Raw genomic sequence first — 17,460 nt, forward strand, 5'->3', positions numbered from 1 at the left:
AGTTATTTAGAAAAAAGAACGAAAAAACATTCATATTTACAATAAGGCAAGCAAACAGCATTCCAATCAAAATAATACTGCACAATTTAAATTCAAGATTTCCCCCGCTTCCCCCTAAAAAAAGGGGTATTTCTGTTACAGCAACTTCAAGCAAATTTGAATATGTTATTGAACACATTTTTGAACATTTTAGCGTTAATTTGTATGCGAATACTGGACCTATTAAGATTCTGATTTCTCATCCGCCTTTGACCTCGTTTAGGGTGAAAATAAGGAACAAAGTGATGGGAATTTTCAATTCTGACGTAGATTTCGGTCTCCCTAGAAATGAATTATAAAAGACGACCTTTCAATCCACGAAATACTGCGCAAACTAACATTCTGACTTTTCATCCCCCCTCTGACCTCGATTAGGCCAGAAATAAGGTACTAAGTAATGCAATTTTCCAATTCTGGTATCATTTTCGGTCTCACCAGACTTGAATTAATGGGAAACAACCTTTCAACTATATTCTTTTTCAATTATGTGTTATATGATTATAATACCACCAACGGTATTTTCCTCCCTCTGAACTCACCTAGGGGAAAATGGGGTATTAAATGATAAATATTTCCGATTCTAATGTCGTTTTGGTCTCCCTGAACTTCAATTAATAGGAAACTACCTTTCAATTCAGAAAATATCGCCAAAATTGGAATTCGGGATCCTCTCCCCCTTTTACCTGAAAAAAGGATATTTTACAAAGGCCGATCTGAGATATGTTATCAAGAAAAATTTTCTGAGCATTTTGTCGTCGAAAATCGCCTCTGTTGCTCAAATATCAGCGTTTAGTCTTTTTTTTGCTAGAATACATCACTACACAGTAGGTGAAGTTTTTCAGCAGAATATGGTATTCATATTTTTCCAGATTCATTTTATTTTAAATAAGTCTTTTTTTATTCACTGGTCGCAGATGAGGAGCTCCTAGACAGGACACACAGTCTTCAAAAAAAGAACAAAGGCAAAGTAAGAACATAAGAATTATAGAAATATCAGCAAAAACAATTATGCATATAAATAGCAAAACATGAAAACCACTCAAGATAACCCTTGTTAATAAAACAAAACTACTAAAAATTTTAAACCTTATTTTCTCCCCTTTTTTTATTGAGAATACAATTTACAACAATTAAGTTGAGGAAAATATCTTTCAGGGTGCAATCCTCAGAAAAGATGTTAAATTAAAATTTTAATTGATACATTTACAATATTTTAACCATAAATCTCTTTCACCTCTACACTTTTTTTTAGCTCTTTCATTCGTCACTATACCGGTAAGAACAAACCTTGAAAAAGGTGTCATTTAGATGAAAGTCTTATAGTTTATGCTTATTTGGTCTTTAACCCCGCATAGTCTTTGGTCTTAAAATGAGAAGTGTCCCTTCGGCCTATTATTCTTCTCTATGAGCGCAACGAGAGCCATAGTCTAACACGGACCTTTAGTCTAAGAACTGCCTAGTAGGGTAGGTAGGGTGTAGGGTGCTAATCAAATAAGGCAAACATGTAGCACCTGGACCTGTGTCTATATCTGAAGATAGTTTACAGTAATCTGATGAAATCTATACTTAGATAGCAGCAAGAACATGAAGTAGCATGAAAATAAATTTAAATACATTTTCACATATATTACTCCTTTTCAATAGTAGATTTTTGGATTACTTAATATGTAAATATTCATTCAATGCAGCAGTCACATGGACAGGTAATAAGCCCTATGGATCCAGTATTTTTTTGAGGGGGGGATGACTCTTAGTACTGTTTCGTTTAGTAAAATTAGTACACTTGATTCCTCCGGTATCGATGCGCATATGTTCATATAAAAACTTTTCAATGTCATTTCAACGTGAACTTAGTTAACTTAGCAACGTTAGCTAACTTAACTTAGTTAAGTTAGTTAAACTTAGCCATAAGCAGAATCGTTAAATTCATTGTCCTTAAATGCACAAAAAGTAACAGTTTACAGTAGCAAATTTCAGGCGAGCATAATCTTGGCTGGCAGAAAAATTTAAATTTCCAAAACCTGTCCCTAAATAAGAAAGTGTGAGAAAACAAAGAGAAACATTAATAAGACAAAAGTTTTCAAATATCGAGTTTAAGAAAAAAGAGCAACTAAGTAAACAATGACGTTGGCACAATGTATTATTTATTCAAGTCAGTTTTCGTAGAAACTTAGAAACGGACCTCAATCGATTGCAAATTGAAAGTTCTAGTGCCCTTTTAATAGTCGAAAGTGATTGAAAGGCATCCAGCCACTTCCTTCCCATAATTTTCGCAAACGCATCCAATCAAAATTTGGCAATAACCATTTTGTTTAGCATATTTGAAAGGTTCCAGTAATTATATCTTTGGAGATGACAGTCCCCCAAAGGCCCTCAAGGCAAGAGCTATAAGTTATACTAGTTGCCCATTATTAACATGTAACGTTGTTATAGAATGAGTGATCGTCTAAAATTCAGAGGGGGCTCATTCAAATGGAAATCCGAAATCCTAGTACCCGTTTTAAGAATCCAAATTGATCAGAGGGCAATTAGCTCCCCCCTCACTTCTCCCTTTTCCCAAACTCATCCAATAATATTGTTGTCTAGACACCCAATATTGAAAATAGTCTAAACATCATATAACAAAGCCCTGGAGGTTGAAATAAATCCACAGAGCCTGGTAGCATTGGTTGTAAGTTATGCGCCATGAGCATAAAGGTTTTTATGGAAGGGCTTGTCGGAGCTCTAGCTATCTTTTAAGATTGAAAAATGGTGGGGCGACTAGCCCCCATCCCGACCCCTACTTTTCCCCAAGCGCATCTTATTAAGTGCGAGATAGTCATTTTGGTAAAAATAGTCCAAAGAACATATAACTATGCCTCCAGGGTAGACACAAGAGCCCCAGAGCCACGGGTTAGGGTTATGAATTATGTCCTGGGGGCATATAAGGTTTATATAGAATGTGTGATCATATAAACTTCAGTTGGGGCTCATAGATTAGATATTGGAAGTTATAGTGCTATTTTTGAGAGTCAAAAGTGATTTGAGGGCAACTCCCCCCCACCCATCATTTCCCAAAACAAAAATACAATCAAAATTTTGAAGACTAGATCCAGTAAGTATGCCTTTGAGGATGTCAACACCATGTATACAGGTTGTCGAAGGGGCGTAACTCAGGAATGACTGAGTATAATATTATGGAAGTTTCGGGAAATTGTATCGGACTAACGACGCTTCTTGACTACTAAGGTCCCTGCGTCGGCCCTGCAGTGCATTCCTGCAGCATGGTTCGATCTCTGGGTCCCGTATTACCAAGCTAAGGTCAAACCCACTGCGCCACCACATGATAACGGAGAAAACAAATTTGAATATAACGCCAACACTTGCATACAATTGCCACTACTACAGTTACCACTGCGTCTACTACTACCACCACTACTACTAATGTCACTACTATCACTAAGACTTCTTCTTCTGCAGCAATTAATACCAACTGAGGATATTGACGTAAATATCTGAAGAAACATTAAAGGGAAAGTTGAACTAAATCAAAGCATATTATGTGCACACAGATTTCTGATACGAGCGTATCAGCAATAGTTTTGGCCGTAAGAAGAGAAAGCTTCTAAGACATCATGAGTGGGATGTTCAACCGGCCAAAAGGCGACACATACATGCTACTATTGGTATTAATACTGCTGCTACTACTGTTTCTGCTACTACTACTATGATGCTAGTACAATTAAGGCTACGCGTATGATGATGAAAGTTTGACAGAATATTGAGGGGGAATTTGAACTAAATTAAAACACACTATGTGCATGCAGACTGTGAAAGGGCGTACCTCCAGAGTGGATTTGGGTATTAAGTTAGAATTTCCACAGAATACTTAAAAGGGAAGATCAATTGACAAAAAGGTAATATGTGCACGCCCCTAATAACACTACTACCACTGCTACTTTAACTAATGCAACTACTACTGCTACTGAACTACCCAATCTACTACTTTAATCACTACAACTTGTAAGGCTTAGAGTGTTAAGATGAAAAGGGCGTCAAAAGGGCACATCAGCAATATTTTTCGAACGGCTTACTTCCAGGGCATCTTAAGAGAGATGATAAACTAACCAAAAGCCAATATGCACCAAACCTACTTGATAATAGTACTATCAAGTCTAAGTCTATGAGGCTGCATCCAGGAATATTAAGGAGTTTTGACCCCCCCCCCCCCCCCAAATGGTTGTCAGACTGGTAAAAACGTAATAAAAATGAATATAAACAAATTTTTTGATGCATTTTAAAAGTTTTTTGTCCCCCCTTCCCCCCCCCAAAAAAAAAAAATTCTAGATACGACCCTGATTGAGGGAAAATGTGAACTAGGTCAAAAGACACTTTACACATTAAAATCATCTAAAGAGCATGGTTTAAGAGTTTAATTGTGTATTAATTGGGACTCAAAAAATGCTTAAAGGGAAGATCAATTGACCAAGAGGCAATACGTGCACGGTACTACTAATACTACTACCACTGCTGCGATACTAGTTTTAGTACTACTTTTATTATTGCTCCAACTACTACTTCTATTGCAACTACTTGTAAGGCCGAGAGCATTAAGATAATAACTTCAAGAAGTATACGAATATCCAGGTTATAAAGAGAACATATCGACAATATCATAGCAATGGCTAATTATATTGAATTGAAATTAATGTCCTGGCTTTGAGAAGGTATGGGAGTTGTCAGCCCTACTCATGTTAATTCCTGCTTATTTTGAGTTTGACATAGTTATTTACTGCAATTTCAGTTCATTTATAGTTTCTAGATTATTTGATTTTATATCAGCTCACTTTTGGTTTGATGGGAGTTCTTTACTTTTCTTTGAAAACTTATTGTACAGAAAAAGTTTTAAAAAATAATATTAAGAAAGAAAAAATTACTCCTTGCGATAAAAAAAAACGTCCCCTCGTGTAAGACATAATTACTCCTCCTTTTGATTTAAAAAAAGTCCCAAGCCATTTGCGTGAATTAACACTACCACAAACTGATTGATTGCCCTTGAAATGACAAATAAGCAATTATCCCAATAAGAGCAGTGGCGTCAATTCATGAAATCGTGGAAGACAAAATCATTCCTCCTTTTGATTTAAAAGAACATTCCCAACCCATTTCCGTGAATTAACGCCACCACGAACTGTTTGATTGCCCCTGAAGTAACTAAATAAGCAATGATCCCAATTAGGGCAGAGGCGTCAATTCAAGAAATCGTGGGAGACAAAATTACTCCTCCTTTTGATTTAAAAAAACGTCCCCAAGCTATTTGCGTCAATTAACGCCACTGATGTTATCGACATCGCAAGACCATTTAGGTTGTTGCAGTTGCATGCAATTTTTTGATTACCTCAGCCCCCGGTGCAACTGAACCGGTGTAACTAAACCCTCGTGAATCTGACCCCTCGTGTATCTGAACCCTCATGCAACGGAACCCTCGTAAAACTAAATACCTGTGCAACCAAATCGTATTCAACTAATCCTCATGTAGCTGAACCTCCGTGCAACTGAAACCCCGTACTCACTTTTTTAGTATTCTACAAATATGAGGTAATATCATGGGGTAAATGTGAAAAATGTTCGAATTTTTGCATGTTTAACTTGTTGGAATTTTTTGTTTAATTAATGTCATGACATAAAAGCATGTCAAAATGATTCATAAAAAAGCTTTGTTTTGTCGTCCATGCTGATAAGACTTTAAGATACGAATTTGAGAGACCTTCCAGGAACAGTTGAATACTAAACTGGAGAGTATAAAATTTGACAACGTGGAAGATGGATGGAATAATTTTAGGAAAATAGTTTGTGGAATCGCTGACGGTGTCTTAGAGAAGAAAGTCGTAACACAGCTAAGAACATTAGCAAAAATTCTTTATGTTTAATAGAGAGGAGAAGGGACCTGTACAAGAATTATTTGAGTGATAGATAATATGGAAATAAGAGAAATATAAAGAAAGTCAAGAAAGTATTACAATGTGGATTAAGGAGAAGAAGTGGAGGCCATGGATAAAATTGCTGAAGATGTAGAAGATGCAGCCAGACGACATAGTAGTAGTATCTTGTACTTTCATGTTTATAAATTGAGAGAGAATAGTCAATCTGGACCTGTCCTTGGTAAAGATAGGATCAGGCCCGGAAAAGGGGGAAGACGTCTTCGTAGTAGTAGTAGCTGATATAGTTTTCAGTTGCACGAGGTTCAGTTGCACGGAGGTTCAGTTGCACAAGGATTCAGTTACAGGGGTTCAATTGCTTGGGGTTCAGTTACTTGAGTGTTCAGTTACACGCATATCTTCAATCAATTATTGATATTAGATTTCAACTGATTTCAATTAGTTGTATCGAATTGTTACACTTAATGCTACAACACAAAACAGTCAAAAAGTCAAAACTGCTCTTATTTGTAAAAAAAAAAACGTTAAAAAAACTATTTGTAACAGAAAAAAAGTAACAAAGTGATAAGAGGATAATAAGAAACTTTACATGTTCAAAAGGATATCCAATCCAGCAGTGTTGAATATTTGAGAGCCAAGGTTTATCCCATAGACAATATAAGCCATAAGCAAATGCGACAATATAGAAGAGCATACGCCACCTTAAAAAGAAACAAGTTCATAGTCCAGAAAAAACTAGCTTCTACTACATCTACTAACAACTCATTGCTGCCTTAAGCCTTATGAGGGAAAAACAGCCTTGCACACTTCTCCTCCACCCACTTCACTTCACTCTTTCATCCCTGCCATGAAGTTCTGACCTCCTTTAAATTTTATGACCTATTCCTACCCTATTTGAGGATCATCTGCTTTTTGTACGACCCCACATGGACAAAGGCGGATCTAGACCAAAATCTTGGAGGGGGGAATGCGACAATAGCACTAAAAATTGACAAGATTACCGAGTTTAATTCAAAAAAGGATAAAAAAAAACAATGAGGACACCAGAAAAATCTTGGAGGGGCGGTCTCCCCCTGGATCCACCCCTGCACACGAACGACAAGAAAGAATGTTTTTGGCGATCCGTCACCCATTTAACGTGACATAACTGTCTTGTCCTTCCTTCATTTTAGCTCTATAAAGTGGGATACCACCGTATTCCTCGTATAGCTTACTACTTGACATACGGTCAGTCGAGTCTCCCCAAAACTATTCTCACAATTCCTCTGGAAAACACCTAGCATACCTTCGTCAACCTTTTAAAGCACTCATATTTCAGAGCCCTACCGAACAATACCATTGACAACCCTCCTAAAATTTTAATCCTAGTTTGTAGTCTTATCTTCACGTTCTTCCAAAAAAAAAATCAATTAAAAAAAATGTAATGTGTCTTGTCAATTCTACTAATAAGTAACTAAAAAACCAAATAGGACAGATATATCTTCGATTTTATACCTATGAAACAGTTCGTGGCAACGAACTGAAAGGAAGGAGCGCCCGGCTCAACAGCAACCGAGATTCTGAAAAAAAGGGAATTTTGATACCAATAGGCACATCAAAAGAATTGGATTTTTATGCTGATTTCAAATATATAAGTTTTATCAAGTTTAGTCTTAATATCCAAAAGTTAAGAGCCTGAGAATATTTGACTTATGTTCGACAAAAGAAGGAAACACTCCCTAAAAGTCATTGAAACTTAATGAAAATCACAACATCAGATTCAGCGTGTCAGAGAACCCTACTGTAGAAGTTTTAAGCACCTATCTGCACAAATGTGGAATTTTGTATGTTTCGCTAGAAGAAAGATCAAGGATGCGTGTTTATTTGTTGTTGTTATTTTTTTTCTTCCCAGGGATGATCGTACCGACCCAATGGTCTTAGAATACCACGAAATATTCTAGGGCTCATTCGAACGGAAATAAAAAATTCTAGTACCCTTTTTAAGTGACCAAGAAGATCGAGGGCAACTAGGCCCCCTCCCACGCTCATTTTTCAAAAAAGCCACCCAATCAATATTTTTGAGATAGCCATTTTGTTCGGCATAGTCGAAAAATCTAGTAACTATGTCTTTCAGGATGACTTAATCCCCACAGTAGCCGGGGGAAGGGCTGCAAGCTTTGAACTTTGCCCATCGCTTACATATATTATTGGTTACTCGAAAGTATACAGACGTTTGCAGAGGGGATTTTTTCTTGTGGAGGGGGGTCAGGGGAGAAGGTTACGTGGGAAGATCTTTCCATGGAGGAATTTTTCCTATGGAAAGGGAATTTTCCATGAACGGGGCACCGGATTTCCCAGCATTATTTAAAAAACGATCAGAAATTAAATTTAAAAAAAGAATTTTTTTGACTGAAAGTAGGGAGCAACAATAAAGCTTAGAACGAACAGAACTTATTACGTGTATGAGGGGTTTCACCCCTTGATCAATACCTCGCTCTTTACGCTAAAGTTTTTTTTGTTTTTTTCAAAAGATTATTCTAATTAAACCCTTTGTGATCTTAAAAAATCGGAACAGAATTTAAACTTTAGCGTAAAGAGCGAGGTAATGACGAGGGGGCGAACCCCCTCATATACGTAATAGTTTCTGTCCGTTTAAGTTTTAATATTGCTTCTTACCTTCAGTTAAACAACTCTTTTTTTTGTATTTAGTTAAATATAAAGAGCGAAATTCAAATTTAAAACGAAGATATAATTCCGTAAAAAAAAATGAGCTACTAGGTAGGTAGGTAGGTAGGTTTTATTTTTATCCACAATATAAACATAAATGAAAATGACAACACTAATAAATTATTGCAGCAAAAAGTCCATGAGTACTTGTGTACTCATTCCTCCACCCTCTTTCTTTGTGTTCAAGCAGTCTTTCTTAAAGAATCGTGACATAAGTCAAACTTTGCTTCTCAAGAATTTCAACTTGATGCTCTAAAAGCCTCCAGATTTTATTTTCTTATTTTGCAACAAGCGGGACAGATTTATGGTGTATGATAAAATCTGCTCCAAGGTGTTCATAAAGTGGCTTCAACTTTGCACATGACACAACCTTGGAGAACACACGCAAACACAGACACACAAAAAGCACCCTGTGTCCCAAAGCTGTTAATTGTAGATGTAAATACTCTCATTGGAACAATATTTTGCTTTAGCCCGTACCATATGCTAAACTTTCTTACCCTTGCTTACCATGCCCCTGCTTTCTAGACCAACTGACATACAGTGAGAAACCAGCCCTCCGTCACTCCCGGACAGAACACTGCTCTTTGGACAATCACAACACTAGGGTAGTTTGACAGTTATGTCAACTAGTAATTCTTTTCAGAATGATCAAAAAGCTTAGCAGCCTTTTCCTTTGCAGTCCTACAAATTTTTTCATAAAACAGGTAAAGTTCACAAGTTCAGCTAGACCAAGCAGCGCGAGAAAAAAAACAGGAATTGTTCCAATTTTTACTATCTTCGTTTTTCACAGCTTAGATACCAATAAAGTTACGAAAACTCCTATCTTGCCCATGAGAAGCTTCTGGTACAGAGGTCTGAACTTGGCACCTCCTCATAGCCCGCGCTCCGACGCATAGGTCGTACTAAAAAACCATAGGCGGGAACGCAATTTTGTTTTGCTGCATACGTGGTGAAAACGCATGGGAGGTACCAGCTTAGATACCTGCCAGTTTCCTGTCTCCAACCGCTAGCATCGCTACCGTGCACTGTGTCCCAAAAATAAATTGAGTTTTCATAACTGTATTGGTATCTAAGCTGTGCTTCGTGCAGCTGTGCTTCGTGCAGATCATGCAGCTCATTTGATACTCAGTTATAAATTTTAAGCAGCATCCATAGTTTAAATTTTTCATGTTAATTTGTAGCTTTAAAATAATGCGTGTTAATTTTAATTTTTATTTTATCTTACCAGACCATTTGCTAATGTTGATGTTTAGTTGCAAATTTAGAGTGGTATCTGTTTTGAGTAGTAAGCAACGTAGAACAGCAAACAATTCAAAGGAAAGGTAAATGCTGATAATAAATTTAGTTTATTCGAATCTTTTGTCTTTCCGTCAGCATCTCACCTAGAACAACACTCTCCCAACGTTGAGAATGAAAACGAACGTTGAGAGTTTAGCTCTGTAAGTTCATTTTTCCAAATTTAATATGTATATACATTTCTGAAACAACTGACATATTAAACCACTTAAAGTCTAGGATCAATATTAAAAATACCCCACTCCAAAATAGAAGAGGGAAGTCTCAAATTCATCTCAAATCAAAATTAAGGGAATAAGAAATTGTACGCATATTTTTGATAAATGACGCTAAATTACGCTTAAAAAGCAAAACGTCATGGTGCTCGATTAAAAATACTTTGGTAAATGTATCTTTTAAACAGTATCTGACCAAAAACCACCTGTGCTTGCATAGTTTCTGACAAGAGGTCGACGCGTCGGCATGATTTTTTCGGGGGCCGAATAAAGCGAAAAAATTATCAGAAAATTTGAATAAGAAGCCTCCAAAAATTCATAGAGTTTATTATTTTGAAGAGTACCTAGACTGTGACCTCAACCCCTTCCCTTGCGCACTGATTGCGTAGAGGGAGCTTAGGCTCTTTGAGATTTCGGAGATAGTCAAACTACACTAGCCAAAACAAAAGCTGAATTAAATTCCTGATAGAACTTACAAACTTCTCTCAAACTCACCGAGCACTGTTTCAGGACAATTTTACTCCATTTATATTGCCCCAGTAAAAACAGCCATGCTCTCCTATACAAGAATAAAAAAAAAACTAGAGTTCAATGAAGATGAAAGCCACGAAAACACACCGTCCTCTTACAATTTAATTCAAATCATTTTGCTGTTTTTTTGTTGTTTTTTTTATTCCGATAAAAAATGTTTTAATCACTTAAAAATAAGTACTTTCCATCGAGTCAATAATCGAGCCAAACTAAAATAGAAGCACGACTTTGTCACTTTACCGTCTATTAATCGACGGAAAATTTTGTCAAAGGAAATGACGAAGTGGACAAAGTATAAGAATTTCGAACGCTGTATCTGATTGAAAGAAAAATTTCCTCAAAAACTTTCAGCAAAAAAGAAAAAGAAACACTTCTAACGACATATCTAAAAAAAGGAATGCACCAACAACATTTTCATCGGTGTATTAACAGTATTTAAGCAGCAACCAAAATTTATTTAAACACAGTTATTAAATTTTGAATGCTTAAGATTTACCATCCGATTAACAGTGTTTAAAATCTATTTGAAACACTATCCTTAAGTGTTTGCGACTTACCAGTGAATTAACAGTGTTAAGAATTTATTTGAAACACAGTTTTTGAAATGAAGTACTTAAAATTTACCAGTAGATTTATTCTGTTTAAATATCTTAATTTATTTTTGAAACTATTTCCAAAATTGAATGTTTAAGATTTGCCATCGGCAAAATAGGTTGTAAACTTTATTAAATTAAAACAAGTTGTTTTTTTTAACTGAAACTAAAGAGCAACTTTAAGACTTAAAACGAACAGAAATTATTCCGTAAATGAAAGGGGCTGTCCTCTCAAACCCAACTCTTTACGTAAAAGTTTTTTATTGTTTTAAAAAGAAGAGTTGTGAGAAAGAGTCAAACTTTAGCGGAAAGAGCGGGGCGTTGAGGAGGGGACAGCCCCTTTCATGTATCAGTTAAAAAAGAAACTTGTTTTTATATTTAATTTCTGAACATTTTTGAATTAGTGCAGGTTTAAAAGATTGCTCACCATCCAAGAATAATTAAAAAGAAATTTGCATATTAATTTTTTTTTTGTAACTAATAACAACCTTAGAATAAACTAAGTTTGATTTTTCTTCCAGTTATTTAAGAATGACTCCTAAATCACAACGGCTGTTTAATTAGGACAAAATAACCTCTTTTGAAAGTTAAAAACAACTTTAGCACAAGAGCGAGCTATTCAGGAGAGGCAACCCCCCCCCCTCATATACGTAATATTTTCTTTACGTTTTAAGTTTTAATATTGCTCCTTACTTTTAGTTGAAAAAACTTATTTTTTTTAGTGTAATTTCTGATTGGGTTTTAAATAATGCAGGAAAAACCGGCGCCCTCTTCGTAGAAAATTTCTCTAAAAGATCCTCCAACATAACCTTCTCCCCCCCCCCACATAAACCCCCTCTGAAAACAACTGGTATTTCACAATAACCAATACTATATATAAACAATGGACAAAGTTCACAACTTGCAACCCTTCCCCCAAGGTCTGTGTGGGATTAAGTCATCCTTAAAAACTTAAGTATTAGATTATTCGACTATGCTGAACAAAATGGCTATCTCAAAATTTAAATCGCTAACTCCCGCACTCAAATTGAGCGCGGAAGGGGGCCTAGTTGCCATCCAATTTTTTTGGTCACTTAAAGAGCGCACTATAAATTTTCATTTCCGTTTGAATGGGCTCTCTCACAATATTCTAAGACTACTGGGTTGGTACGATCACCCCTGGAAAAAAAAATCACTTCTGGCAAAAAATAAAAGATTCCACGTTTTTGCAGATAGAAGCTTGAAACCTTTACAACCTGGTTTTATGATACGCTTATTCTGACAAAGTGATTTTCATTAAGATTCTATGACTCTTAGGGGGTGTTTCCCCCTTTTCCAAAAATAAGGCAAATATTCCCAGGCTAATAGCTTTTGATGGGTAAACCTAAACTTGATGAAACTTATATATCTGAAATCAGCATACAAATTCAACTCTTTGGAAGTATCTATTGGTATCAAAATTCCGTTTTTAGAGTTTCGGTTGCTATTGAGCCGGGTCGCTCCTTACTTGGAGTTCGATACCACGAACTGTTTGATAAAACTGTTTAAATTCAGTGTTTAAGATTTACCAATGTATTACATTGTCGAAAATTTATTTAAAATACATTTTTTTATTTTTTTTTAAAGTGTTAATGCCTTAGATGACAAAGTTACTTTGTTGCATCTTAAATGCCTAAAAAAAAATAACGCCCTGATGCAAACAATCAATCCTTAAAAACAGAACAAAAATAAACTCCCAGACATATTATTAGGGTCATTGGTCCTTATTAACGGATAAATGTCGTTTCCTTTTTGCTTATTTTGTTAAATTAAACTATTCCCTTTTAGCGTAATATTTTTTCTAGCTTGATCAGCTTGAACTGATCAGCTTGAACAGCTGAACTGATCAGACTGATCAGCTTAAACAGTAGTTGATAGTTAAGATCCTTCCTACCTTAATAAATAAATTCTATATCACCTAATTTCATGTTTCCTACTCCTGTGAGATGAGTTTCTGAAACTCTTTTTCTTGGGTCTTCATTTTCCTCTTGTTGTCCCATTACTGGTTGAAAGAGTTGAAAAAAAAACTCTTTTTTGTTTATCGTCAGGTTAGATGTCTGCTGTGGCGTGGTGAGTAATTAATATTGTGTCTGTTTTTTTCTCTTTTTTCCTACTTTGATTAATCATCCATATATATCGTTATTTATTGCTTTTGTTGTTTTATCTGTGCAAAACGAGCTTATCTCTCTACCAAGTTAAATGAAAAAAAAATAATTTTTTGTAACTGATAGTAAGGAGCGACATTAAAACTTAAAACGAACAGAAATTATTCCGTGTATGAAAGAGGTTGTCCCCTCCTCAACGCCCGGCTCTTTACGCTAAAGTTTGACTCTTTCTCACAACTCTATTTTTTAAAACAATAAAAACTGTAACATACGTACTATGTTATGTATATATGGTTGGAAAATAAATGAACCTAAACCTAAGCCTTAACAAGTCCAGATTGAAATTTTTATGGCCTCAGGAAAAGCAATGGTCCCAAAACCAGTGCAGGACGGGAACTAACACATCTTCTCAAGTCTACAAGATGCGCACAAGTCGGCTTAGAACCGGGCAGTAAGATGTTCCTTGGACCTCCAGTTGAATTGAGGCTTTCTGCAATCCTAGGCCCACCTTGGTCATAACATGGTTTTCCACACTTGGCGACTCTCTTCTATCAACAAGCGTCGAAATGCTACACATAAAATCTCAAACCTATTACCTCTAATCATTATATATTTAAGCCTACAAATATTATGCTACTAAGGGGGAGGTAACCCACAATAGATAACTTAGCTAGGAAGAGCTTTTTCAGCCCAAAAAAGCCCAGGGAAGTATTTTCACTCAATATATATATTCATACACCATCTAGATAATTACATATATTCTAAAATGAATGCAATAAAGGTGGCAGTGATGCATCCCCATACCCAAGCTAGACGTTTTAGGATGCCATCTATGATTTGATTACCCTACAAATTTCTTTCAGCACATTACATACCTAGCATACATAAACTGAGTAGCTGATAAACATACTTCCTCTTGGTTGTCTAAAAAGGTTCCTCATTTAGCATAACATTATTATAGCAGTAATATTTCACCCTTGAACCTAGAATTGGAGATAGGCCGTTCTGGGCAATTTAATTAGGCTGTTTATATCCTTTCATTTGCATGAACTATAGCAGGCAAAACCTCGTCCCCCCACCCCTCCCAAAGAAAAAGGCAAAATGAATTGCAGAAGCTAAGAGTGACTTCTGGTGTGACTCAAAAGCTGCTAAAGAGTATTAATGAAACTAAGAAGATTACCTATTCTGGCTCCTTTTTGCCTCTTTTGTCATCTACACACTCTGTTATAGTAAAAACCATCTTCTGCCATCTACTCGAAGAGTCTTTACTGAAACAGATGTCACTGATGTCTCTAAAGACAGAGTGATTGTTTTTAACTTTCTCTCTAAAATAGCCAATCTTCTTTCTCTCTAAAATAGCCAGAAAGTACTCTAACAGTTTTCTATCAACGAAAGTCTTCATCTACCAACGCTCTATATTAAACGCAAAAAATATCACTTGCAAAAATACAAAGGGAAATATCTGAGGAATGGTTTAAACTGGATTTTGAGGCCAAAATAGTATTTTTAGCCATTAGCACATCTCCCTTTGTACTGTGAACTGAAATGTCATATTAATCTTTACATTTTACTTGGGAATGATAGCCTACTTCAGTATTTTCTACACACCCTTATTCGAGCATTGATTTAAGCGTCAACATAATCGTCGGTTAAATTCAAGTCTTAAATTTTGTCATAATTTCACCTGTTATGCTTCATTAGTTTTGCTACAGTCATCTCTTTAATTATAGCGAATATCCCCTCCTTCCCTTAAATTTCATACTCACGCTGTTTCCGTAAATTTGACTGTTTTTGATGGCCTATCTTGCGAGAATCTTAACCTCATCCATCGTTCAATTTGTCGTTCTGTCATATCAACTTGCTTCAAAAGACCTTGCATCTATAAGGCAAGACAACGAGCTTTAGAAGCCGAAAAAATGTCACATACATCATAAAAACATCACGAATCACATAAAAAAATATTAGTGACATTATATCAAAATAGATTAGCATCTATAACAGAGATCCGAACATACATTCTAGATATATTACTTTTCCTCAAATAAACTTCAGTAGCAAATTCTGTAAGATATCTGGAAGCAGCAACTCAATATTCCTCATCCCAAAATAATTTCTAATTTAACAGTAGCCTGAATACACATTCTAGATATATTGTTTAGATCTACTGCTAGAAATATCTAGGCTCATTGCCTAGATATTCCTGACACCAGCTCAAACAAAAACAAAAAGGAAAAAGTTCCTGACACCAGCTCAAACAAAACACCAAATCATCATTCTCATCTACACAAACCTGTCATCTACCAGATGAACCTGTCAGATGAAAAATCTGTCATATTTACTCCAATCTTATTATTAAAGAAACAAAAATTTTTGTTCTAGGTTTAAGGTAATAGAGTCTAAACTGCACCCAACAAGTAGCTGGTGCATCCAATTGCTGTCAACACGCTAGTTTCACATACCCGTAAAATTTTAACATTAAAAAGTTCAAGAAATCCCCTCTCCATTCCTGAATTATTTGATTTTCCAGAATTCTTAGGGGTTTTTTTCGTCTTTATCTAAAGATCAGTTGGTCCTTGACCATTATTCAACATAAAAGAAAATCAAGTCTTCTCAAAAATTTCTTGAGCTTCAAATGTCCAAGATCTTTTCTCCCCCTGCAAAGCAACTTTTCATGCACTACCTACCACCTATCATGCAACCTAGCATCTACCTATAGCAGCTAAACCACACTTAACCAAAACATAATAATTGAAACTAGTCCGCAATTTATTAAAGGACATAGGACTAGGTCATAATTCCAAATCTGGAAATGAGTCATCTTATGTAGCCTATACTGCCTCAAAAAGTATCCTAATTAGATAATTTTCACTTGAACAGCTTTCTAATAGTCTCAAATCTCTTTTTTGTTATGGATGAAACCGAATAACGGTTTCCTGAGGTATTGATGGCACCTAGGACGTAAAATTGACGTTTTAGTAGCTGGTTCTTTTTACAGGAAAATTCAGCAGGCCTGCCGTACAACCCTGCAGCAGCAAGAATCGAATCCAGTCATTTTACAGGAAAATTTAGCAGGCTTGTCGTACAACCCTGCAGCATCAAGAATCGAATCCAGTCTTTTTACAGGAAAATTTAGCAGGCTTGTCGTACAACCCTACAGCAGTAGGAATCGAATCCAGTCTTTTTACAGGAAAATTTAGCAGGCCTGTCGTACAACCCTGCAGCAGCAGGAGTCGAATCCAGTCTTAATCCAGTCTTTTTACAGGAAAATTTAGCAGACCTGTCGTACAACCCTGCAGCAGCAGGAGTCGAATCCAGTCTTTTTAAAGGAAAATTTAGCAAGCCTGTCGTACAACCCTGCAGCAGCAGGATTCGAATCCAGTCTTAATCCAGTCTTTTTACAGGAAAATTTAGCAGGCCTGTCGTACAACGCTGCAGCAGCAGGAGTCGAATCCAGTCTGTATTGCCAAGAAGAGCATCAATCGACTATTCTACCACAGGTTATCTCTACAGAGATGGGTTTTTTTTCGGTCGAAATAATCTTCATGCAATATAAATGACTTTATTCTGAAAAATCGCTATGGACTTCCTCGATTTAATATTTTATTTATGTGCATGACAAAAGCACAGGAAATTAGGGGCTATCAACCATTCAATTTACTAATTTCAAAAGACTACAAAAACAAAAATCACATCATAGTCCCAAGGACAGAAATATTTTGTTAAGTGCAACGAACGCTTTGACGAGATACTCGTGTCACCTATTTCTGGCATTTCTTCAGTAAAAGAATAGTTATTCCAACAGAACGCGAAAAGTAACATTAAACCCAAGTTAGAATTATTCCATTAGGATACCCCTTCAGCCCCTCATTCTTAAAGCTAATGTTTGACTGCGTCTTTACTCCAAGCCTTTTAGAATACAACAAATCTTTACCAAAGGAAAAGTTGCTATATTTTCTTCTTCGTGTAGTATTACTCCTAAGTAAGAGTATCCATTTTTGAAGCACTGACTAAAAAGTAATTTTCCATATAAAAAGAG

At 36.0% G+C, this 17,460-nt stretch overlaps 1 protein-coding gene across 6 annotated transcripts in view; it reads right to left on the minus strand.

The window, feature by feature from the left end:
- Nucleotides 1–17,460, minus strand: part of LOC136029896 (ceramide synthase 6-like) — a 131,570-nt gene that overhangs the window by 21,345 nt on the left and 92,765 nt on the right. For all 6 annotated transcript variants that reach the window (XM_065708386.1, XM_065708387.1, XM_065708385.1 and 3 more), the window contains exons 4-5: nucleotides 15,191–15,303; nucleotides 6,547–6,658 (exon numbers count right to left, since the gene is read on the minus strand). In XM_065708386.1, the coding sequence (XP_065564458.1) occupies nucleotides 6,547–6,658; nucleotides 15,191–15,303 (225 nt within the window). The remainder of the gene's footprint in view (nucleotides 1–6,546; nucleotides 6,659–15,190; nucleotides 15,304–17,460) is intronic.

This window comes from Artemia franciscana, chromosome 8, assembly GCF_032884065.1.
Source record: "Artemia franciscana chromosome 8, ASM3288406v1, whole genome shotgun sequence".
Classification (NCBI taxonomy): Eukaryota; Metazoa; Arthropoda; class Branchiopoda; order Anostraca; family Artemiidae; genus Artemia; species Artemia franciscana.